Here is a 25,854-nt window from a genome sequence, read left to right as displayed (position 1 = left end):
AACACAGCACCATGTCTCAGGGTCAATACTTTAAATATCAGGCCTTCCCTTGAAGCACCAAGCTGCTTGCCCTGGGCAGCCACCGAGCTTTTAGTAAAGCAGGTGCTGAACAGTCCTTTAAATTCCATACTTCTGGGGCACTGGGTGGCTCAGTGGGTTAAGCCTCTGCCTTCAGCTCAGGTCATGATCTCAGGGTTCTGGGATGGAGCCCCTCATCAGGCTCTCTGCTCAGCAGGGAGCCCTGCTTCCCCCTCTCTCTGCCTGTCTCTCTGCCTACTTGTGATCTCTCTCTGTGTCAAGTAAATAAAGAAAAAAAATAAATTCCTTACTTCTTAACATTGTCACCTCAAAAACTGCCATGATATATTTTGTCCCTTCATGGGGTCCATATCTATCTCTTTTTTCCAAAAGGTTTTATTTATTTATTTTAGAGAGAGAGAGAGAGCACGAGTGGGTGGAAGGGCAGAGGATGAGGGAGAGAGAGAATCTCAAACAGACTCCCCGCTGAGCATAGAACCCGGTGCGGGCTCAATCCCATGACCCTAAGGTCATGACCTGAGCCAAAATTAAGTCCAACATTTAGCCAACTGAGCTACCCAGGCACCCCCTACCTTCTTCCTGTCCTTACCCACATTTTTACTTTTCTATCTCCTCAATTAGCAAAGTTGCTTTCTCACTAATATATGTATTTAAATATCACCCATATCCCAACGACAGGCCCTAACTTACCACTTGTAAGGTCAGTCTTAACCCTGGTTGTTCTGTGTAAGAAGAGTGATGGGTAGAAATTATTGCCTACCATGGCCCTGAGGGTTCACTCACCTGGCTCTTCTACCACATAGAGAATGGATTTTCCACTTGAGTCTTCATAGTACTGGAATCTGACGACACAGTCATCCTCATTCTTGTATGTACAATTCACTGCATCCTTGCCAGTATCCTCTGAGAAAGAGAAAAAGATGGGAGAATGAAAAATGACTCAATTTGTGGAAGACGGGGCCATCCCCAAGCTGCAGTTATGGGATTTCTGAGAAAGTATGCAATAGGAAACTCTATGCCTTACATTAGGCAAGATGTCTAGATTTTAGATGGCCTGGCAGTTACCTCTAGATGACCCTCACTTCTATATTTTGTTCCTCACTTCTGTATTTTTGTTCCTCACTTCTGTATTTTGTCCCTCATGACCTCTTTTTGGTTCTTATTTATTATTCTGGAACAGACATGACATAACATATTCCGTGGTCTGATTCAAAGCCTTGCTCTCCCACCTGCTAGCTGTATAATATTGGGGAAATTACTTGAACTCCTTGGCTCTCTCTTCCCTCATCTATAAAAGGAAAATGATACCCCACCTTGCCAAGGCTGGTAGAGAACCCAGTGGCATAAAGTGAATAGTACTGAACACACAGTGGGTGTTCCTGTCCCTCCCTTTCCCTTCTCTGCTTGCCCAATGATTCTTAACAATTAATTGACTCAGCCCTTATATTTCTTCCACTTCTACTTCTGATCTAGTGTTCCTCTCCAGAGCCATCCCCTCTTCTCTGATTCCCTTCACAATTTGTAGGTTTCATCCCTTCTGATTCTGAACCCTCTTATTCTGACAGGGAAACTATAGGTATCCCTCCATCAGCTCCACTATATCCTCCAGTGATGAAGCCAGACAGGTAAAACTGACACATGATGAGGTTAAGCAAATGTCCCAAGGTCACACCATAAATGTATGGTGGAGCAGAACTAGAACTTGAGTCTCAGAGCACATCCTACAGCCTGGAACTCAACAAGCCTTCCAAAAACCAGTGGTGTAAGAGTACAATGGAAAGGATGAGGATTTCCAGATTTAGTTCTAAGCTTAACTTGTTCAGGCAGGTTATGTAACTTTCCTGAGATTCCATTTCCTCATCTGCCAAATGAGGATAGCAACAGTCCTACAGTTGTTCTTTACTGGGTTGTAGAGAAAAGGATAAGATGATGGGTACGGAAGGACACTTTCATAACTTTTCTAAGTTATACAATTCCACATAAACAAGCCTTCATTGTTATGATTATCATGGCACGGAGGGAAGGGGCAAGAGAAATACTTATCAGCTACCCTGTGATATCCATCTGGTCTAGGTAATAAAAAGCCTTCACATCTCTCTCAGCAGTCTCCCCAACTCCCAAGTTAATCATAACATACATCCAATCTCCTCCAGAGGAAAAGCCGACTCTTCAAACTCAATCCCCAAATTACTACCCTCACTCCCAGCCCCACCTCTGATATTAGCCATAGGGTCCAGAGATCTGACCCTTTTCTATAACACCCCCAGCCAGAAGTTGAGTGACTGGTTGTATCTTACTGGGGCTCTCACTAAAAAACATGTTTCCTGCCTTCGTGAGAGATGGCTATCTCAAGAGATTACCATCTCCCTGATCCAGATAATCATATCAGACGTGCTGACAGCAGCAAAGATGATCGCCTTTTAAGTCAAGGTAAAGTAAAAACCAGAATAACTGCAAGCAAAAGTTTTGCTCCCCACTGAATTTTTTATCTGCCTTATTCCAGGAAGGGCTCTAGCATAGTGAGTTTAGCTAAAATCCATAAAGGTGAAGGTTTTCTCTCCAAAACAGCAAAGTGGTATGGTTGGCTACTGTTTAACACTCTTAGTTAAGTAAACTCTATAAATGCTTATAAGCTTCCTAAAATGATGCCTGTCACTCTGGCCTCAGTTTCTTCATCTGTAAAATGAGATGCAAAGCAGTTAGGGCTGCCTGAAATCAGGCATACTTTCAAGGTTACTTGTAGGATCTTACTGAGTCTGTGGGTGCTGGAAAGCAGATCGGGGAGGGACTGTGGAACCAACTAGGAGAGTGGAGGAGAACTCAGGGAAGACAGTTTTTAGGGAGTGCCTAGCATGCATCAGACCCACACAACATGCCTTTGAGGCAGGAGTTACTCTCCCGTGTTACTGATGAGAGTTGGACAGAATTGGGGATTCACTCACAATTTTAGAAGCTGTGTGTGTGTGTGCGCGGGCATGTGTGTGCATGTGTGTGTGTGTGTGTACAACTCTGAGACATGCTGAACTTACTAAGCTCCTTCACAGACTCGATCTCATCACGACAGTACCAGCTGCAGGTGTTGTCCTCATGGAGGGCTCCTCGGTCAAACTTCTTACACTCCACACACTCCCTAAAAGAGAGGACACAGAGATTAAGACAAGGGAGGAACAAACTGTAAGGTTTCAGTCTGACTCAGACCTCCATACACTAGAAAGCTGCTCCACCTCAGAAAACAAAGACCTGGACTACAATCCCGGGGGCCCAGAGGATCAAGTCTGGAGTTCGGGGTGGGAGGCCTGGCAGGCAGAGGGCCCCAGCACCCTCATTAAACTCCTTCATGGTCCATCTGAGAGTACGATAGGAAGTGAAGCCTATCCAGTTTGGGGAGCCTTAAAAACAGAATAGCTCATGTAATCTGGGAGCCCAGCGCACAGGGAAATATTAGGTCCCTTGTTCAAAAATGACTAAGACTTACAACACAGGGCCAGCAAAACAGTAAACCAAGTGTGGGGCCCTTCTAAGCACAGGGTACAGATGCACAGGTTGCATACCCACGAGTCCAGGCCTGCTTAAACCGGCAAGAGAAATGGCAGGAGCACCCCCTGACCTCCAGATGAGTGATGTGCGTACCCGTGACCTTCTCCCATCTTTGTCCTTCATAACTGCAGTCCCACATCTCCCACAGCGTCAGAACATCAGCGCTGGGACATTCCCTGGAAACTCCCTGGTTTAGACTTCCTCCCAACTCAGGGTTTCAGGATGCCACCCCAGAGAGCAGGTTTCTCTGCCTGGAGTCCCTGAGGGTATTTCTTTGACCCCTGCCCAGTTGGCTGTCCCTCCAACATTGCCCAAACTTTCCGGTGGAAAGAGGAAAGCAAGCCTCTTAGCTGCAGCAGATTCCTCTTCTAAAGGTTTAGTGAGTAAGAGACAGACCCTGGAGTTGGCTGGTGGGGGTGGATTCTAGCCTGGGGGACCCTCCTGCTCCTTCCAGCCCCCAGCTCTCTCCAACTCACTTCCGGGCCCACTCACTTCTTAAAGGTGCAGGCGTCAGGGCAGGTGGGGCACTTCTCGCAGGTGTCCCCGTAGGAGCCCGGCTGGATGCACACGCAGCTGCCGCACTCACACTTGCCCCGGCCGCTGCACAGCAGCCCGTTGCTGGACATGCAGGTGTCTGTGCGCGTGGTGCAGTTGCAGTAGTAGCCGGTCCAGTCCGAGTCACACAGGCAGTCCCCACAGCTGCACTGGCCGTGGCCTGGAAGCACACAATGTGGGGGGGGGGGTGGCAGGGGGACAGTAGGTGAGGATCCCCACCATCCCCCCTCCTCCTGCTACGATTTCACCACCTTCCTTTTTATTTTTTCATTTTTATTTTTATTTTCATTTTTATGTTCAGCTAGCCAACATAGAGCAGATCATTAGTGCTCAGTAATCCATTAGCTGCTCATCACATACGTGCCCGTGATGGGTGTTGAGGAGGACTCAGGGCCTTCTAGGTTTTCCTTTGATCCTCCCCAGGCCAAATCAACTGCCTGCCCTGTGCTCTCCTGGCACTTACATGGACCTTTATTTTAACCCTTATGATGAGCCCATTTGCTTGCCTATCCGTTTTTCTTTCTAGACTGTGAGCTCCACGATAGGACAGGACATATCAATTTGTCCATCAGGAGAGATTAGCATGACATCTAAAACAGAGGAGGCAGGCAGTTAATGTTTTATTTACTCAACAAATATTTCTTGAGCTCCGGCTGGGCACTGGAGGTTTGACAGTGAACAGGACAGGCAAGGTCCCTATGACCCCTAGAGCTTATGTCCCAGTTAAATTCCTGGGAAACAGACGTAACGTTCACCAGCGTGTGCCTTGTGCTGTGTTATCGTAGTGTGGAAAAGATGCGCTCACAGTGCTGCAGGAGTGGGGAATGGGAGCGAGGGGCATGGGGTGGGGGTTAGGTTGGCTAAATGCAGATGTTACCTCTCAGAGCTACACCCCCGTAATCACTTAACAAGGCTTGAAAACTTGGCGCCCAAACTCGGAAGAAAAGATGACTCATTCTCAAGGATTCTGAATCAGGAAGAAGGGGATGAATAATAAAAATCTGATTGTTAATTAGAGGAAAGGCAGGGAGCAAGGGGGAAGTAACCTCCCTTGGTCTGAAAACCATGCCACTGATAGGAGCAAAAGAGCCCCAAGGCGGTAGAGGAGAGGGAGGTGCCTAGGCAGGCTCAAACAGCCTGCTCGCTCGTGCCTTCTGCCCCCCCAGTGACAGCCAGGCAAGCGGGGGGCCCCCACACTGTCCACTACACCCAGCTTTCAGTGACAGCTCCTGGACAGGGAAAGGCCGACACTACAGGGGACTGGCAGCACTCAGAGGCCTCGGCTGCCTCAGAAACTCCATAGTGTTTCCTTTGTGCGGCCAAACAAAGTGATCTTTGAGAGACGGACTGCCAGGCCAGAGGGGCATGAGGCTGGGCATCAAGCTGCAGGCTAGAGCCAGCAGGCCGATCCCAAGCTCTGGCAGGGTCAGCCCTTAGAAGGAAGCCACAGTGTGGTAATGTCACAGGACGGGCACCCCGCCAGCCAAAGGGTGGCTGAGCCTGGGTTCACAGAGAAGTCAGAAGAGGTGGGTGAGGAGTGAAGAGAAAGTATTAGAAAGAGGAGGGAAATAGGAAAGAAAGCAGCAGGGGAGGGGACAGGGAGGCGCAGGCATTTCAGGTCCTGGGGAACACACCCACTTTCCCTAAACAGCTGGACCTTCTGGGCAGATGCCTAGCTCCACTCCCCTGCTTTATGAGCCAGCACTTTGTTTGACATTCTCCTTCCTCCATGAAGCCACCCAGGCTTCCACTGCCTACAGTGAGTCTCTCTGCAGTGGACTCCTATAACTAACTATTCCCCCAGGACACCTCACTTCTGGCAGGTTCTGCCTCATGCTGTGAGTTGTCCGTAGGTAAGTTAATTCAGGGCAAAACTGTCTTATCCATGCCTCTCGATCCCACAACACTACAGCACAGAGCCCGGCTCGGGGGCGTCCCATCAATCTATGCTCATGGACGTGGCAGGTGGAGGGTCCCTTGAGGACAAGGATGCACTCCCTATTGTCTGAGGCAGGGTGTTCATAACATGTAACCATAAAGGTCATAGCCCGGTGGGAAGTGGGGAGAGGGGAGGTCAGAGACTGGGGAAAAAGCTAAGTCGCGGCACGCCATCCCCACAGCAAAGAACAGACAGACCACAGGCCATCAGCTCTGGGCAGAGACAATGGTGAACCAGTGTACAAGCTGAGAGGTCAGGAATCATGCACGACCCCTGTTCACACATTTGGACTCGGTGCCTGGCACAGAACAGGTGTTCAGTAAGTGTGTGTCCCTGAGTATCTGTCACTGGAGAGTGTAACAGTGGCACTACGGGGTCTAGACCCAAAACCAGTGGGCACACAACACTCTGGCTGAAAGCCAGGGAGGGAGTCATTTTGGAGACTACAGTAGCTGACTGGGATTTCCCCATGAACTAGGCTGGAGCACACCCGGGACAAGTTGTTCTTGCACCGGTAGGAGGCAGAAAGCAGGCTGCTGACCCGGGCAGCTTTGTTTTATGGCTTCAGGGTGGCCAGCAGCCGATGGAAATGCACTCTGGACGGGATCCCTCCCACGTGGTGTCACAACAGACCAGAATCCATGAAGAGGTGGCACGGAGGAGGTATAGACCTCCTTCTGTCCCTGGTACCCCCCAAGGGGCGGTCTGTAGTCTCCCACATCAAACTTGCCCATTCCCCTTGGCACTCTGAATACAATGGAAGTACTATTAAACATTTAAATGAGCCGAAATTCCTGCCTCATCCCCAATTCAAACTGCTGTTGGTGTGTGTGTGTCTGTGTATACCTGATCTATCTCTCTCTCCCCTAATCTCCTTGATTCATTTCTCCAATCTCTTGGTGTGAGCAAAGGAAATAATGTTGCAGACTAAAAAAAATAAGCCAGGGGCGCCTGGGTGGCTCAGTGGATTAAGCCACTGCCTTCAGCTCAGGTCATGATCTCAGGGTCCTGGGATCGAGTCCCGCATCAGGCTCTCTGCTCAGCAGGGAGCCTGCTTCCCTTCCCCTCTCTCTGCCTGCCTCTCTGCCTACTTGTGATCTCTGTCTGTCAAATAAATAAATAAAATCTTTAAAAAAAAATAATAAGCCATTTTTCTGTTACATGGGCATGCTTTAGAATGACACAGATTTACCTTTCTGATCAAACTTTTTAAAAGACTGATGTTAGAGTGAACATTTGAGTGGATGAGCTCAGCTCATTAAGCCCCAATGCAAAGGAAGCCGATCTGAGTCATAGCTTAGATCACCATAGAAGCCAATTACAGTCTCTGTGGATTGGCCACACCATATACCCAAAAACCAATCCCAACCAGTTTGCAAATGTCTCCCATCTTTCTGTCACAAGAGGGATCAAGCCTCAGCCATCAGAGCCCAGCAAAAATCTATCGCTACTCAGAGCTGCCTGTCTGCTTGTCTGCTGCTAAGAGTCAGCATGTCTGCAGATAAAGACTTAATCATATTAGCTGGATTTCTTCTAGCTGGGAAAGCATCCTTGGAGTGGTCTTTGGGGCAAGGAAAAAACAGCTTGAGATTTCCAATGGGGCTCCAAATTTTACTGAATTTTTGTCATGAGAAGGACAAAACCTCAGAATCCTTCAGGGAAGAGAACTCAGCATCATAATTCTCCATCAGCAGGCTGGACCTCTCAATGGCAGGTGCTTTTGCCCATTTATGTCCTGTCCAGCATGCCAGCCACTAGCCGCACATGGTTCCTGAGCAAAAGAGGACCCAACATTTTCATTTCTTCTCTTAATTTAAATTTATTTAACTTTTGCTTACATTATAATTCCACTTAGTGAATTTAAATTTAAATTTAAATAGCCACATGTGGCTACTATATATGTAGTAGCCACATGTGGCTACTATATATGTAGTAGCCACATGTGGCTACTATATTTGACAGCACAAATCTGGGACAAAGTGCCAAGAGTGATAACAAAATAGTGCCAACAGACCAACAGAGCTTACAATTTTCCTGCCACTGTTCCAAGTGTATGGGCTCCTTAAATGGGCTCCATTGCCTTGCCTTTTTTTTTTTTTAACTATTTTCCAAATCTTATAATGAAAAGACAAATTCACATAAAAGAAATATTCCTAAATTTACTAGATATTCTGATATATATTTTCCAAACCTGTAGCTACTAAAAATCTAATTACCGTCAGTCAGTGATTTTTTTTTTTAACCTAAAAAAGGGGTTGGTCCCTAACTTGAAATGATTAGGAGGAACCAGTGACTTACAGTATTAGCAGAAGGGCAGATGAAAGAAAAGAAGAAAACTGTCTTCACCTTCGAGCTTCTCCACCCTGCCCCGTGCCATTCTAGGAGGGAAGTCCCTCGGAGCCCAAGCTCACTTCTGCCTCTGTGTGCACCCCAGGAGCAAGGACTTGGGGGGCTGAGAGGGATTCAAGAGAACCTACTTCTGTTTTCCGCCGTGGGAGTGGGACACCATGCACACCATCCGCTCGGCTCTGCCTGCCAGGCCTTGGGTCTAAAGTCTCCAGAGGCCACAGACGAGCGAGTGTGCATGGGGACGGGAACGCGGGTAGTTCTACTCACCTGAGCACATCTCCCCCTTGTAGCGGACGCAGGAGAAGTCATCGCACTCGCAGTACTTGCCCGTGATCTTGCCGAAGTCACTGCTGTGGCAGACGCACTGGCCACACAGGCATTCGCCGCGCTGGCTGCAGGCGGGCTGGCCCTCCTGGGGGCTGCACTCGTCCTGCTGGGAGGGCCGGTAGTCCTCTTCCGAGCACTCGCACTGGGACCCCAGCCAGCCGGGCCCGCAGAGGCACACCCCGCACTCAAAGGTCCCGTTGCCATTGTTGCAGCGGGGGCTGGAAGGCTCGGCGTGGGCCTGGCATGCACAGTCACAGTCAAAGGTGACCTGGACCGTGAGGCTGTCTTTGAAGCCCACAGGCTTGATGGTGAAGGACTTCTCCTTCTCCTGGGGACAGCCACGCACCTTGGCCTCAATGCTGAAGCTCACCTGGGAGGAGAGTAGGACCGCAGTCAGACTCGGGGGGACCCTGTTAACACTCCAGTCCCAGAGGGAAAGAAGCTGGGTTCTGTGCTGTCCTGCCCTACCCCAGGAATACCAAACTTGGAGGGGGGTGGGCGCTAGCCCCCAGCAACTTGGAGTTCTTCAGCCTCCCCACGACCCAGGTCTGCAAAGCAAAAAGGAGAGCCTGGGGACAGTGGTCCAGTTATATCTGGCTGGGTGCACAGACGTAATTTATAGGCATGGGCTATGCTGGGGTTTTTTAATTCCACATATGAAATAAGCCAGCTCGTGCAGAACAGAACGTGTGATCTTATAAACCTTCTGCTCTGGCCAACTAAGCCAGCTGAACTGAGTACACAATGTCATATGTCTTTGTAGCAAGACACACAAAGCATATTTTGCACCACACAATACCACACAGTGACCAACCACAGGTTTAATTTCCATAGAACATTTCATCACTTGTTCTGTCATATACCTTTCTGGCCAATATTTCATGCATAGGGTATGTGCACCTGTTCTAGAATATAGATAGGCAGACATACGGACAGGTGGATAGAGATGGGTATATACATGCTGTAGATATAAATGGTCTAGATATAACAGCTACCCCCCCTTTCCGCTTCCCTCCCTCTTCACCAGCCCCTCCCCTTTAGGCAGAAGCAGAAGAGAACCAACCACTTAGGAAAGAAAGCCCCAGAGGCCACAGAGGGACTGGAAGAGCAGAAAGAACATTTGCATTCTGTAAGCCTATGAGAGCAGGTGTTTGGTCTTTTTTGCAGGTTCTGTTTGCTGTTGAATCTCCAGCAGCTAGAATGATGCCTGGCATGAAGTTAGTGCACAGTCAATACTTAATAGATGACTCTGCCATCTCACATTGTAGAGGGAAGAAAGACATTACCTTCGGGGAGGTTGGAGACTGGTTGGGGCTGAATGCAAGAAATATTTTCATTTGCAAACAACTATGCATATGCAAACAGAGATCATGTAAATGCACATTTTTTAAAAATCCTGATGGCGAAGGTTACCTAACAGAGAAGTTTAGACAAGAGGAGCCTCAAAGGAAAAGGCTGGCCATTCCACAATATCTAACCTCTCATGACCTTCAGGAAGAAGGTGCCAGGAAGGAAGGGGAGGGGTGCCCACAGATGCTCGGGGGGTACAGGCCTTGCCCAGCTCAGCCCACCTCACCGTGTCTCCAATCTTGAGTCCGACACAAGACTTGAGGCCTGGGATGACCTCGTTGTTGAGACAGGTGGCGTTGAAGGACAGAGACAACTCCTCAGGGAGGTCACGCACTTCCAACTCTACTTTAGAGCGGATTTTCTAAGCAGGAAGGAGCAAAAGAAGGTAAGGAGATGAGCCGAGAGGAACGAATTCCATCCCAAACAAATTCTGTTGGGGGCCCCGGACTCACCCTGGCAGTACCAGATGCTGAGGCCCGCTTGGAAGCTGCCAGAGGAGAGCATCCCTAGGAGCGTGTTTCTTACTACATTTCCTGCCCAAGACCTGTTTCTCTCTCTCTGCACTGGTACCTGGGTGACTCTCGGTAAAATCTAAATCAGTTCCACCCTCCTGCAAGCCTCAAGGATGTGCTAAAAGGGAGTGCCAGTACTGGTCCCCTTGGAGAGTGGCCATTTTTACCAAATTTTTAAACCAACCTCACCTTCCCCAGGGCTCAGCTTCCTCTCCTCCTTGCTGTTGGAGCCCCGTCCCTCACCCCGTCCTTCCTCCGATTTCAGGACTCTGCTCCTGCCTCACCACCCGCCTCACCCTCTCCTTCCCATTCACTTCCTCTAAGCTCTTCACGCGTCACCCCTAACACTTCTTGGCATTTCTTAAGGAGCCATTTCTCTCTCAGGAGGCTGCATTCCTCCCAGGGCCGGCCAGCCGTGAGCCTCTAGAAAAATAAGACCAATGGGGCTCCTGGGTGGCTCAATGGGTTAAAGCCTCTGCCTTTGGCTCAGGTCATGATCCCAGGGTTCTGGGATCGAGCCCCGTGTTGGGCTCTCTGCTCAGCAGAGAGCCTGCTTCCCTTCCTCTCTCTGCCTGCCTCTCTGCCTACTTGTGATCTCTCTCTCTGTCAAATAAATAAATAAAATCTTTTTAAAAAAAAAAAAAAAAGAAAGAAAGAAAGATAGATAGATAAGAGGAAGGCCAGGAAGGCTGCATGGTGGGCTAGCATCCAGGACTCCCAAATCTGAACCCTCCTGGGTCATGCCAAGCGAGGTAGACTCCTAGCAGGCCTATTCCATACGCAAGACACTTACGCCATAAGCATCAACAATGAGCTGAAGGACATTGCTGGAGTCGGTAGACAGAATCCCCACTGTGGTCCCTGGGATGAGCTCGCTGTAGTTCTAGGAAGACAAAGGATGTGCAAGGCTGAGTGAATGAAGAGGGTGGTTTCCAAAGGCCTCCCCAAATCAGACTGAGGGTCTTGAAATGAAGATTGAGGGAACAAAGGGTTATTTTACTTGTTACTGCCAGTAATAAATCTAGCAGTTTTTCAGCCCTGAATAAAATAAAATAAAATATATAAAATTTAATTAATTAATTAATTAATTAATTTTAATAAATAAGAAAATAAAAACAAGGAACTTCTCATACCCCTCACACCCACTAAATGACTCCCCTCTGGTTCTGCAAACACCAGCACACCCGTTCTGCTAGGTTCAAAGTTGGGGGAGAGAAGCAATAAGAAGGAATCACTAGCTCCTGGGAATAAGCTGGAGGAGGGTCTTTCCAGGCTGGGGACAAGGGCTCATGGTAGGGCATGCTGGGTCCCCAACACAGCTCTACCCATCATCACAAGCCACGCTCTGGGCAGCCCTGGGGGCATAGTCACCTGGTAGAGATTGACTACATTGGCAGTTACTGCAAAGATCAAATTGATGTTTTTCTGGGATAGCTTCTCGGTCATCAGCCCCAGAGACGGATAATCCTGGAAGAAGGGAGGACATGGAGGTCGGTTAATAATTCACCTCTATTCACCTACATCCCTGGATACTACACCTTAGACCTTGGCTGATTTGGGCCGTGGCCCACACAGTGCTGGTGCTTAAACATTTCCACCCCAAGATCATTGTGAGCCAAGGGAGAAAGGAGCAACACAAACCCAGCTGTGAACCCCAGGGACAGATGAAGAGGCAGAGGCTGGTGGTGTCAAAACCAAGCATCTCTTTCTTGCCGCTAGACTTCAGGGTGTTCACACCAAGAAGCAGGTTCCATGAGCCAGGTATTGTCAGGCCTCATTTTGTTTTCCATCAACTCATTTAACAAACGTTTATTGAATGACAGATATATTATAGTCTCTGCCGCCAGGGAGCTTCTGGTCTGTTGAGGACGACAGGTACATACAACTACAAAACAAAGCCAAGATCCAAAGCATGGCATCGCAAGGTGATGCTGGGGACCAGAGGAGAGGGGTGGGTGAGGGGCAGGAAGTAAGGAGGGAGCAGCAAAGCGGAACTTGGAGTCTTCCTACCCCTCGCTCTCCATCGTACATGTGTCAGGCTTCATTGTGAAGTTTCCTCATTCTGTAGCCACTTCAAGTGCCTCGGCCTGGTGTGTGTGCTTCCTCATGGTGGTCTCAGCCTTCCTTGCCAATCAGCATTCACGTCTGTCCCTCTTGTACTTACCCCTGAGGCAGCCCACTCTTTGTTCCCCCATGGAGTGGTCTTCTTTTTGGTAGTTCTTCTCTTTCCTTAGGACCCAGCTCAGGTCCCACCTTCTCTGGGAGGCCTTCCTTGGCCATCCCAGGTCACGATGAGCTTTCCTCCTCTGAATCTCTAAAGCCCTTATAGATGGTGCTACTCCTTTAGCACTAATCACGCGTCTTGTATTCTTGGTAGCACATCTCCTCAACTAAACCACAAAGTGGGGGACCTTCCATTGTCCCTTTATCTCCGTCAGCCCCTGGGAAGCTGCCATGCCTAGAGTAGGTGTCAATGCTTACTACTGACTCATCCAATGCCTGGCAGTGCCCGGCTTGGACATGGCTGACACCAAGGAACTCAAGTCACAACGGGATGCTGGTGAATCATGAACATGTCTCCGGGATTCCCTAGGCTTTGCAGGATCATCCAGCTCAGACCCCTCCCTTTAAACAGGTGTATCATGAAGCCACGTAGACAAGGAGCTGCTATATTGTTTTTAAGAGATGAAGAATTCACACCTACCCCCAGATACACAGGGTATCAGTACTCTGAAGGTCTTACATTTCTTGACGGTTTAGGGCAATTAAACTCCCTCCCTCTTATTTGACCCTCTAAGGCCATAGAAAATAACCTTTCAGAAGCCTTCTCAGGTATCAGCTAAACTTCTTTGTTTCAAGCTAAGTGACTCGGACCCCCTCAACCTTTCCCCACGGGAAAAGATCTCCATTCTTTTGATGATCTGCGTCTCTTTTTCCTCAGTCTTCTGCTAACAACCCCAAGTGAGCATAGTATTCCAAGAAAAGGATGATCTGTACACAGAAGATAGGAAGGCCTGCCTTCGGGTCCATTCTGGATGCCATGATGCTGCTGGTGGTGCTGGAGGCAGTGGAGATGGTGGCAGCAGTGACCCCAGCCAGGACCACTTACAATGGCTGTGCCATCTGTCCCCTGGATGAAGATGTCCAGTTGCTGTGGGAGGCAGTGGGAGGATAGCCTGAAACAAGGCCCACACCCTGCCCCGGGGAAGGGCTGCCATTTTCATAGTCACACAAAGGCTCTGCCTGGGTTAGGGCAGACCTGACCACAGTGAATTGGAACCACAGGTGGTACCAAGAATCTCACCATGGTAGTGGAGGCAGTGTAGTGGTTGTCACTGCCAATGTGACACTCCCCATCGTTGGGCTGGACAATGCCTGCCAGCCTTCCATCCAACGCTATATGGGTCTTGGCATCAGTGGTAAACACCAGCAAGTGGGATGCATCATTCCTCCAGCCAATCTTCTCCTGTTTAAAAAAAAAAAAAAAGCAAAAGAGAGAAAGCAACTTTAGCCATGTCATTGGTAGATGTCAAACACCCAAGGACTTCCACTCTTGAAGGGCTGAGTAAGTCATCTAGAACACAAGTCCCCCTGGAACACAAGATGGAGCTTTTCCAGTTTGAGGATTTCTGTTCTCTTAGGAAAGGAGACTCAGCTGATTAGTTCAAGCAGCTGAAAGATGCCTACTTCAACTCCAAATATAACTTTTCCAATGATAATCACATGGCCTGACTAGAAACCCACCTGCACCAGCAGAGCTGGGAGCGGCTAACAAACTCCCATGTGAACATCTGCCCACTTTGCTCAGGTTAAGTCCACCCAGCCTTGACTCTGATACACTCCTAGAGAAGGCAGGATGATGCTCTCCCCAGAAAACATCCGGCATCACTGAGGTTCAAAAACATGTCAGCTCTGGCCGGGGGTTGATACAAACAAAGGTTGCCTATCAGGAGAAACTTCTTGCTCATGCTGTACAAAACTCAGCTTGGTTCCTCTTCTTTCACATCCATATCCCCACAGTTGAACCACTTCCTTCCGCCATTTTAATCTGTGTCAACCACACCAGGTGCTCTGTGCCCTCCAAACTCACGTCACAGACTGTAGCCTGCATGATGGCATCAAAGCCACCCTCTGGGGCATCTCGGTTCCGTGACACATTCTGCTTCTTCACCTCCTCATTGAAGCGGGTGACCTGGTCAGTCAGTGTCAACACATGTTTGTAGCCAAACATAGGCAAACAGGTGGCCTTCACACTGGGGAGGAAGGAGGATAATTTAAGCAGATATCCTGATGGAAAAGGTCACATGGGGAGTGAGAGGGACAGAGGGGGAGGCAAACATGGCAAGCACACTGCCTAGGCCAATCCTATACAACCGCAATTAACCAGACAGTTCAGACCCCAAGCCCCTCCTTTCACCTGAGCCATCACATTGGCTTTCCCTCCAGCTAGCCTAGAAGGTAAGACAGTGAGTTGTGGAACCAGACTATCTGGGTTCAAGTCCCAGTGCCTAGTCATGGGACTGTAGACAAGCTTCTCTATAAAAATGATGACATGATTAATCCTATCTCCTAAGAGCTGTGTGAGGCTTAAAGGAGCTAATTTATGTAAAGCCCTTATACCAGAGTGAGGCTCTAGTTGTTGATGTCACCTTGGGCTTAACACTTCTCTAAAATAATATTAACACAACGGTAAGTTCATCAAGAACTTAATGTTCGTGAACCATCAACAAAATTGATAGATCTGTGCCAGACAGGAGCCTTTCTGTCCCCAGCCCAGTGGCTTGTGTAATTGATGGCTGACAGCTTTACTGGGGAAATTTACAACCCAGATGGGTTAAAAGGATAAACTAAAAAGTAAATTTGTATATTGTCAGGCTCAATAGCCATCATTTTAAGTTATTATACTCTGTGGATTTTTATAGTCCCCACCAATTAAATAATAAGCCATTCATTCACTCATAAGCCAAAGTGTCAACAGAGGCACACTTAACAATTTTTGAATCTATTAGAAGGGTCAATAAATAACATTTCTACTCTTTTTTATTCCCCCCCACCCCCGCCAGGACATAATTCCTCTCATTTTAATTCTGTAAGACTCACACTCTTGATAATGAGGAGGACAAGGGACTCAATCCTTCTGAACTCATAATTCCTCTATTTACTTTTCCATAAATTTCTACTTTTTATCTCACTTCCCTCCCATTCTCTCTTATCTCCTACTTCTTTGTGACCAAGACAAGAACGTGACTAGTTCTCTTTCTGGAAATTCTATACCCTTTCTAAATGCCCATCTGGTAATCCTGGGGGTGCCAAGGGTCACAGAGGTTTTGGTAGTTTCTAACACTCCAAACAGTCTTGGATTCTACTGACACAGCACTACAGACCCACAGGCCAGCTCACTTGCCGGACAGGAAGCCCAAGGTAGGAAGGAGATATGATTTGGCCAGATGGCAGCAACAAAGTGATCCTAGAGCTAGAAACAGGAAGCAGGACTTGGACCAGCCTGGGACAAAGCAGAGCGATGCTGGCCCAGCTTCTACAGGAGGAACTTACTCATAGCAGGGGTTTTTGAGAGCCTCTGGTGGAGAGATGAACATGTATGGTGACACAGGTTTGTCCACGAAAGCCCCGAAGCCAATCCGCAAGTTACTGGTGAGCTTGTGCATCTGGGAGGCCAGCTTGGTGCCTAGGTTCTGGATGCTTGACAGATCATCCTTCATGGAGAAAGACAGGTCCATCAAGTAGTAGATGTCCACAGGGTAATCCTCCACTTGCCGGACTTGGATGGAGAAATTCTTTGAATCATCTGGAAGCCAAGGGGATGTTAGTTTTTCTCCTTTTTCCCCCTCTAAGACTTCATAAGTGGGTTTGGATATAGCTGAGATTAAGTAGCTTCTTGATCAAATCAAACTTGAAAGCCCTTGACCCTTCTTCTCACCCTTTGTAATTCTGCTCCTCTTCCAATCACTTGATCCTCTGATTTTTTTAATCTCTCTCTCTTTTATTTTTCTGTTCTACAATTCTCTACCCTTTCTAAATGCCCATCTGTCTAACCCTCCGGGTATAGTGATTACACTTCAGATGCTGTTAAAGGCAGGAACTCTGTCCCAGCCTTCTCTGAATCCCGGAGCTCCCAACAGAGGCCTTGCAGAAAGAAGGGACTTGGTTAAATCTTCTTGAAACAATAGAAGTCTAAATCAATGCTTTAAAATGCTTGTCTCATAGCCTAATCCTTCCTCCCCTGACAGTCTCCTGTCCCTATATTCTCTGCCCTGGTGCCTCTGCCCCAATCCCACCGGAAAGGGGGTTTACAACATCATATTACTTTCTCATCTTCTATCTCATTCAGTCCTCAACATAACGCTATCAATTAGGAAAAAACAGTCATTGGGGGAAAGAAGAAATAAACATTTTATTGAGTTCCTACTATGTTAGAAGGATTAAGTAGCTTGACCAAGGTCAAATGGCTAATCTATGGGATAGTTAAAATTCAAACTCAGATCTTCTGATTTGGGGTTCCAACATCTTCCATTTTTCTACATTCTCTGGCCCACACCACACCCAACACCCATCCTTCTCTTCCCATACCATTTCCATTGCAAGCTACGTCCCCAAAGTTCAGGCCTCCACCTTGTGCCCATCTACCCAAGGTCTCTCCGTGAAAAGAGCCCCTTCCCTACCTGGCCGTAGCCGGAGAGAAATCCTCTGAGGGCTGACTTGAGTAATCTGGGAGCTGTCTCCAGAGCCCTTGTCACTGAGCGGCCTGGCCTCCAGGATGTGGACCTCACTGATGGGGAACTCGATGGACTCCTGGGCACAGTTATCTTTCAGCAGATTCTCCTTCAGGTTACAGCGGGGAGTGCCCAGAGGCAGGGCCTGTAAGACAGGAGCCCAACGTGAAGCCCTGTCGTCCAAGCTATGTGTCTCTCTTCCTCCTTCCTGCAGGCTTGGCCAACTCCCAATAGCCTAGAGCTTACCCAGCCTTCTGGAGCTAAACCGGCAAAAATGAACCCGGGTGATCCATCCTAAGATAGCCCATTGTACAGAACGGAGAAATTGAGGCACCAGAAAGGTTGGGTGAATACCTGTTTGTGGATTGGTAGCTAGGAAGAGGGCCAGTATTGCAAGCTACCTATTAGACCAGCAGTTTTCAAACTGAAAGGCAACCCACATGTGGGTCCCCAAAATCAGTGTAGAGGATCTCAGCCACCGATTTATTCAATAAAATGCAATTGAATAGAATAGAAAGTATCAACACATATAAGTAGTAAAAGTAAATATTATTTCATAAATGTTTCTATATTGGCAGTTGGGTATAATACACAATGATATAAATGCATTTCTTGCCCTAGGTCAGGGTCAAATATTGGAAGCCACTATGTTAAGACACTGGCTGGGGTGTGAGATTCCCCAAAGGTAGGGGCTGTCCCTTCTCTTTTCCCAGCCCCCACCCCAGGAGACACCACGAAGGTGGGAGGGGAAAACAACAACAGTGGCAGCAGCGATGGGGCTAAGAGCACAGGAGAAGACTGGCAGAGACTACATCTCAGCACTGCCTCTTGCTAGCCGGTTCCCGGGGCACGTCACCGAAGCTCTCCATGCCTCACTTCCTCAGTTCTAACAGGAAGACAGTAAAAGCCCCCACTCAAAGGACTAAATAAGACAATGCATATAAAGATCTATCAATTTATTATTTGAGAGAGAGTGCATGGGGGGAGGGGCAGAGGGAAAGAGCCTCCCGCAGATTCCCCGCCGAGGGCAGCTCAGGGCTCCATCCCAGGACCCTGAGATCATGACCTGAGCCAAAATCAAGAGTCGGCCACTCAGCGGGCAGTGCCACCCAGGCACCCCAAGACAACGTACATAAAGCCCATAGTATAGTGCCTGCTGCAGGATAAGTGCTCAATAAATAAAAGCTGTTGTTAGGAGACACTCTAGAAATAGCTTCTGGATAAGTTAGTTATGAATAAACCCTACAAGCTTGGGCAAATCCCATGATGCCACACACTGACCAGAGCCTAGCCCATCACTCCGCTTTAAGCTTCCTCTCTCGCTGTAGACACAGGGCAAGTGGAGCACACTTCTGGACACACTGGTGTATATTCCACGGCTCTCTGGAGCTCTGTGTGTGTCCACACCTGAGTACTGAGTCGGGGGAGTGGAGGGGGGCCACACTGCACTGGAAGAAATCTGGAAACAGGCTCCACCCTGGGTCTACCACTAGCTAGCCTTGTGCCTTCAGACTTGTTACTTCAGTCCTATGAAAGCTCTCTCACCTGTTGGGTAAGGGGGTTAGGCGACATGACGTTTTCAGCCCCTCCCCATTCTGATGTCCAGCACCTTGAGTCAGCTCTGTGTGGCCGCTAGTCCGTGAAAGCTCCTTCCTTGCCAGGTTGAGGGACTGGCCAGAAAGCTGGAAAACTCTTCCCTGGGCCTGTTTCACAATATTTGGGCCTTCAGGCTCTCAATCGTCACCTCCATCCCTACTCACTCTCTTTCACAACCGTTTACAGAAGTCAGTCAAAAAACCCATACCCATATCCCAGGAAAACTGGTGGGTTTTTTTTTTTTAAGATATTATGTATCAAAGAATGAGAATATGACTGAGAGACAGCACAAGCAGGGGGAGCAGCGGCAGAGGGAGAAGCAGCTCCCTGCTGAGCAAGGAGCCCGATGAAGGATTTGATCCCAGGACCCCAGGATCATGAGCTGAGCCAAGCAGATGCCCCCAAACTGGTGTTAACATTTACTGAGAACTCACTGCATGTCAGCCTCTGTGGAAAGCACTTTAGGGGGGATCCGGCAAACCTCCCACTAATGGTTTTCTCACGCTGGAACTACGATTATTCCTATTTTACAAGCAGAAGAACTTGAGGCTTGGAGGCTTCACAAATGAGCAAGCCCATCTTACAAGAAAGAAATCTAAGGCTTGGAGAAGTTAAGTAACTTGCCCAAAGTTCCAGCGCTAAGAATGGCAGAAGGGAGGGGTTAACTGGATTGTGGGACTGAAATGATCTTCGCAAAATGATAGTTTGTATTACATGCTGCATAGAGTGAGAATCGAGGCAGAGAAGCAGAAGTATGCAAGCGATGGTCCCAGAAAGACCACACCTGAGAATGCCCAGATAGGGAAGAGAAGGCAAGATAGGGCTGTGGAAGGTGTGGGAAGGACAGGTCATGTTCTGCCGCCTTAGCCCCTGCAGGTGCCTGGTAGCCATATTTCCAGGGGTGGGATTTGGTCACAAGGAACCACCTATGCTCATAAACTCAGGACTCTTAGCCTTAAAACCCTCCTGATACTCAAAGTCGCTCTCCCTCTCGCGCTCAGCCCTTGTCTAATGGGCTGAAAGTCTTCCCCAGGTGGGTGGGAACAGGAAGACCAACAGTGCTATAGACTGTTAAACCCCAACCCCCCAGAGAGTAGGAGATAGGACATTGGGAGGTGATTAGGTCTTGAGGTGGAGCCCTCATGATGAGATTGGTGCCCTTAGAAAAGAGATCCCGGGGCTCCTGGGTGGCTCAGTGGATTAAGCCTCTGCCTTCAGCTTGGGTCATGATCTCAGGTCCTGGGATCGAGCCCTGCATCGGGCTCTCTGCTTTCACCCTTTCTCTGCCTGCCTCTCTGCCTACTTGTGATGTGTCTCTCTGTCAAATAAATAAATAAAATCTAAAAGAAGAAAGAAAGAAAGAAAAGAGATCCCAGAATCCCAGAGAGCTCCTCAGTCCCTTCTGCCACGTCATAGCAAAAAGACAGCCACTATGATACAAAATTTGCTGCTTCCTTGATCCTGGACTGCTCAGCCTCTAGAACTGTGGAAAATGAACATTTGTCCTGAAACCACCCAGTTTATGGTATTTTTGTTATAGCAGCCCGAATAGACTAAGACAAACAGTATGAGGACTCTCCTTGCCCTGGGGAAAGAAGTTTCTGGAAGCCAGCAGTTTCCTTCTTTCCCACTTAGCTTCATGAGTGGGATGTGGATAAACAGCGTCAGCCGGCGTCAGCCGTGGGAAACAGTGCCTAAGGGTTAATCTTCTCAGCTCAAAAGAGTCTAGTGGGGATATCACCGATTTCCGCGTCTCCAAGAGAGATGAAAATGCCCTCTCTGCTCCCAGCCCTGGCCAAAGACAGAAAGGCAGGGGGAGAACTTGTGGGCCCTCAGAGTTTTTGCACCAGAACTCCTCTTGCTGACCTGCATGGCTCTCCCAACCCTTCTGCCTCAGGAAGCAGTGCCCTGCTCACAGCACTCCCTACCTTATCTCTAATTCCAGCTGCCCACAAAGCCCCAGGGAGAAAACCTGCCAAAAAAGGCAATGATTGGATAGACCAAGAAACACAGAGGAGCCGATCCTTTCCAGGACTAAGACAGAGGCTGAAGGGGAGAAAGAAGGGGAGGCCAGGAAGCTGAATGAGAGCAGCAAGGCCATTGTGTATCTTTAAGCTGCCTCATCCAAGGGAGAAAATGTTCTAGAGGGGGTTTCCTGACTCCCTGCTTTCCAACATGACAGTACTTATTACAAGAAGGTTTGAAGTGCTAAGCCCTGCTGACAGTCCTTATGGTTTGTTATGAATTTCTCAGAAATATAAACACTAACAAACAAAATTGTTTCCCTTCCTCCTCTATGGCCACTGACATCAGAGGTCAGGAACATAACAGGCCTGCTCTGCAGTCACACTCTCCCTGAGAGCCTTCTGTCCCAGAAGGATACCAAGGCAGTGACCTCAGCACACTTAGGCAACATTCCCTTCTTTAACAGCCCAGACTGGGAAGGTAGAGGACTGTCTCTAGGTTACTCAGAGAAACAACGGGAAGGAGGGAGGAGGAATGTTAAAGTCCCAGTTCCCAGTAAAACCGGATGTGACACAAGAAAGGGCAGAAATAACCAAGACCCAGGGAGGCTCCTGAGTACAGAGGAGGTTCCAGCCCACGCATGGTGTGAGCTGAATCCTCTGCCTCTCCTGGGAGAATGATGCATGCTATTAGTCCCATTCTCCATTCATCCCATTTTGGATACTGGGAAAGTAAAGCATGAAAAACTCATTACCCTACCTATTTCACAGGTTCGGTCGGGGGGTCAAAGAAGACTGTGAACATGAAATGCTTTCAAACTATAAAAATCTCAATACAAGTCAAATACACTCAAATCCTTTTGATAGGATATAAACAAATAAATGCATATAAAAGATGCCTCTTTTCTACTATGACCATGAGAATTACTACTATTATTCCATTTCTCTTTTCTCAGAGGACAAGGCAGAATAGGGCCCGCTACTTGGTTTTTCCACCCAGAGAGCTATCAAATGCCTCCAACCAAAATCAATTAACATTTTTTTCTTGATAGGACAGCCAGAGAGGATAGAAATCACTAGAGCATACAGAGAAGTGTGGAAGGGATAAAGAGAAGGAAAGGAAAAAGAAAAGCACTTCTACTTATGGTTATTGGTATCCATACCCCCTTGTTTGTGGGGAGGGGGGCACTTTCAATGATATATTTTTATTTTTACAATAACAAGTTGAGCAAAACTCTCAAGATGAACATTTAAACTCTGGATAAGAAAAATAGAAAGAAAAAGCAGCAAAGAAGTGAGAACAAAATTATGTTGTCTAGAGAAGTAACTAAATAATGGCCTCACACCTGTCCCCCACAGATGCAGAGAAGAAATAAGTCACTCATGTTAGAGTCTTCTACTTGGCTAGAACCAAACCCATTCTTCACTTATCGTTGGCTGTCAGGCTGAGTGTGAGCTGGCCCGCCTTCTGATGTGTTCTCAGGACTATGTAAGAATTACCAGCATTTCCCTTCATCTTAGAGTCACTGAATTTAGTAAACATTTGGGACATACTTATATCAAAAATTACTTGTTTAATTCAAATTTAACTGGGTGTCATGTGTTTCATCTGGCTGCCTTAACCTCACTTCCACCATGACCCCATGATTAGCCCTTTTGATCAGCGGTGTTTGCCAAATTTACTATCATAACAACCCATTCCAACACAGAAGGTCTGGGATCCAATCTGGGAAACTTTCTATTTAACCAGCACCCCAGGTGATTCTTAGAACCAGGCAAGTTTGGAGGGTTCTAGATTCCAACATGGGGGCCGTGAGACCATGAGTTGAATCTCTGTGTGATCTTGGCCTCTTTGCTACTTTCACAGCCCAGAGGCAGCACACCACCCCCACCCATATCAGTATGCAACCCCCCTCCCCCAAGAACACACCCTATGCAGATGGGCCCAAAACTGCACTCATCCACTTTGGCTATGTTTTCCTCTTACCAGGCCAAGCCCTTGCTATACACACCCAGAGCTGCTGTCCTCTAGGACCAAGGGAAAGCTGAGCCCAACCAGTTGTTTTTCCAGGCACTGCCAACCCTGCCTGTACCGCCACTGTAGGAAAGGCAAAAGTAGAGGGCCCTCTAGGGTCAGTTATTCAACAAGTCACATTCAAAATGGCCCAGCAAGTTCACTTCTGGTTTTTTAAGTCAACGGCCAAGACACTTTCAGCAGTTAAACTTGGCCTGTGCAGGGGAAGCCCTCAGGAAAACATACACACACACACACAAAGCGGTCATGTTCAGGTTACAGCCTGGGATTCCCACTTCCCACTCCTCCCCAGAGGAGGCTGGCTGACACGCTTTGCCCCCACTAGGCTCCTCCACGATCTCTCCTTCCCTCCTCCTCCTTTCCCAGAGATAGTTGTAGTCCTTCACTAAACCCTTGGCTTCCCCCACTTTCCTGTTTATACTCCATACTCCCAGACATATTGGACCTTCTACTTCTAGTCATCAGTTTTCTTTGATCCATGGTGTACTCATTTCCTCCCTGATTCACCCGACCTCCTCCCCACCATTCCCAGGCAGGTCCTACCTTGTGCTCTGAGGCTACCCTGCACCTTCTCTTCCTGTCCTCCCCTGGTCTGCCCCTGGGGACAAAATTTGCCTTGGTCATCCATAAATATTCTACACTTGTCTTTCCCAAATCTGGTCACATGAACAATGGGCTTTGTCTGGTTGGGCCTCCACATACCTCAGCTACAGAGCTGGTCCCTGTGCTGATCTAAAGGGGTGACAGACACTCCAAGAGTATGTTTTCTTTTTCCCCAAACTCCTCTCAGCCACACTCGCCTGACTTTTCTCTCTCTCTGGGTTGAAAAGGAGAGAAAAGGAACGGACAGCATCCTCGGAGTGACATTAGGGCTTCCTTCCTGGTTACCCATCTGCTCCAGCCAGCTTCAGGCCATCCCATCCAAGACGTTCTCCCTCCTTCGAGGATGCAGTTGCAGAATTCCAACTTCCTTACAAAAGCAGCTTAACAATATTATGATGGCAACCAAGGGAAGGAGGATATGGCAACTGAGAAGGGAGGAGGCCGCTTCACACTTGAGCCGCCAGCTCAGCCCAGAGGGGTGGAGAACATTTGGGGGTGGAGGGGAAAGATTCACCCACCCCCTCCCCACCCCTCACTCCTAGCCCCAGGGAATGTTTCATTTGCTAAATGAAGTCAGTGTGGCCCAGATGTTGGGCAGCTGCCTCTGGAAGGAGTTCCCGTGCTGAACCGTATAGAGGCAACGTAGTGTGTTGGGCTGGCCTCCGCAGTTCTGGCAGTCCTCCTGCCTAAGGATAAACACAGCCTCCCAGCTCCCACTCCCTACCCCCCCCCAACACCCCCACCAGCCTGCCAGGGTGGTTGCCTTTTTAGGAAACTCAGCAGATTGGGAAGAGAAGCAAAGAGAATGAGGAGGCTGGATTGGAGCAGTCCTAAAACTGCAGACGACAGAATCTTGCTGTTGTGGCCCAGAGGACACCTCAGGTAGCCCAGAAGCAGCCTGGGACAGGAGTTCAGGTAATCACCTGCTGGGGGCCCGGCCAATGACTCAGCCTCAGACTCTGTAATCACTGGAATCTCTCCAGCCACACTCACTGCCCCCGCCCCCAGGGGCCCTCACCACAGTTCCAAATTCCCAACTCAGCCACAAACAGCCATTCCCTCAGACACACTCATTCCCCAGGGCCCCAGACACAACAAACTTTCTGCCTAGACACATCTAACCCCTTCCGGTCACCCTTCTACCCTCACCAAACTGGTCCAGCACCTTCTCTGACACCTAAGAGAAGGAAGGAAGGAGGAAAATAAAAGAAAGAGAGAGGAAGAGGTAAAGTTGTGGGGACCCAAACTTCACAGAAGAAAAGGCAAGAGATCCTCTGACTGAACATCGCACCCCCGCACCCCACTCGCCAAATGCAAGATTTCTCTTTTATTTGCCTTTTAAAAGTTCAGGGATGGGGGCGCCTGGGTGGCTCAGTGGGTTAAAGCCTCTGCCTTCGGTTCAGGTCATGATCCCAGGTCCTGGGATTGAGCCCCACATCGGGCTCTCTGCTTGGCGGGGAGCCTGCCTTCCCCTCTCTCTCTGCCTGCCTCTCTGCCTGCTTGTGATCTCTGTCAAATAAATAAATAAAATCTTAAAAAAAAAAAAATAACAGTTCAGGGATGTTTGTAAGCCAGCATCCCTTCTATACCAAGAACCCTCTGCTAACTCTCTTTTTGATACCTTAAGCCTTGCTTCCCTGGGGTGCTCCACCCCAACAAAAAGTAAGTGAAGTGTGGTACAGAGAGACAATGGCTACAGTGAGACCAAGAACCTAACCAAATTGGCTCATGTTAGGGGGCCACACAGAAGAATCTGGACAGCATTCCCAGCAACAACCCCGTAACAGCTCCCTTTGAAATCCATCAATGGGAAGGCTTCACCCTATCTTTGCTCAGAAGGGACAAGAGACAAGAAATGCCCCTCTGGGTCCATTTCTGCACAAAAGCAACTGAGCCTGGGGGAGAAATCTAATCAGATGTCTTCTCCTTACCTCATCTGAGCACCAGGCACACACAGGACTCACAGCCAGGCACTCCTGGCAGGAGCGGACGCCTCGTGTGGTACAGATGTTGGACACTGCAACAGAGACAAAGACATTAGCACCCAGCTTGGCCTGACAGGGTAACTGGCCTGCCCCATCCTTCCCAACTTCCCCAAACACCCAGATTTATAGCTCTCAGATGCATACAGCAGGTCTAACCATACCACAGACATTCACCAACCATGGGCTGTATGGTAAGGAAGAAAGAATGAGAAAGGTCAGAAGAAACTCATCACCACCCTCACTGATGAGGTCCCCGTGACAACAAGTGCTGGAGCAGGACTGAGCCCTGGACCCCATGTGTCAGGTCATAACTGATGGAATGGCTTTAATTA

The 25,854-nt window shown here is 48.5% G+C and overlaps 1 protein-coding gene across 1 annotated transcript in view; it reads right to left on the bottom strand.

Annotated features, from left to right (window-relative positions):
• Positions 1 to 25,854, bottom strand: part of ITGB3 (integrin subunit beta 3) — a 50,205-nt gene that overhangs the window by 9,729 nt on the left and 14,622 nt on the right. Inside the window, exons 2-13 of the mRNA XM_082707683.1 lie at positions 25,469 to 25,554; positions 17,289 to 17,484; positions 16,162 to 16,414; positions 14,699 to 14,861; positions 13,913 to 14,074; positions 11,980 to 12,075; positions 11,402 to 11,491; positions 10,323 to 10,457; positions 8,687 to 9,116; positions 4,069 to 4,291; positions 3,069 to 3,169; positions 823 to 942 (exon numbers count right to left, since the gene is read on the bottom strand). Coding sequence (XP_082563809.1) covers positions 823 to 942; positions 3,069 to 3,169; positions 4,069 to 4,291; positions 8,687 to 9,116; positions 10,323 to 10,457; positions 11,402 to 11,491; positions 11,980 to 12,075; positions 13,913 to 14,074; positions 14,699 to 14,861; positions 16,162 to 16,414; positions 17,289 to 17,484; positions 25,469 to 25,554 — 2,055 coding nt within the window. The remainder of the gene's footprint in view (positions 1 to 822; positions 943 to 3,068; positions 3,170 to 4,068; positions 4,292 to 8,686; positions 9,117 to 10,322; positions 10,458 to 11,401; positions 11,492 to 11,979; positions 12,076 to 13,912; positions 14,075 to 14,698; positions 14,862 to 16,161; positions 16,415 to 17,288; positions 17,485 to 25,468; positions 25,555 to 25,854) is intronic.

This window comes from Mustela nivalis (genome assembly GCF_964662115.1).
Source record: "Mustela nivalis genome assembly, chromosome: 17".
In the NCBI taxonomy this organism is placed as follows: Eukaryota; Metazoa; Chordata; class Mammalia; order Carnivora; family Mustelidae; genus Mustela; species Mustela nivalis.
The sequence above is the reverse complement of the archived record's forward strand: the minus strand, read 5'-3'. Positions and strand labels throughout refer to the sequence as shown.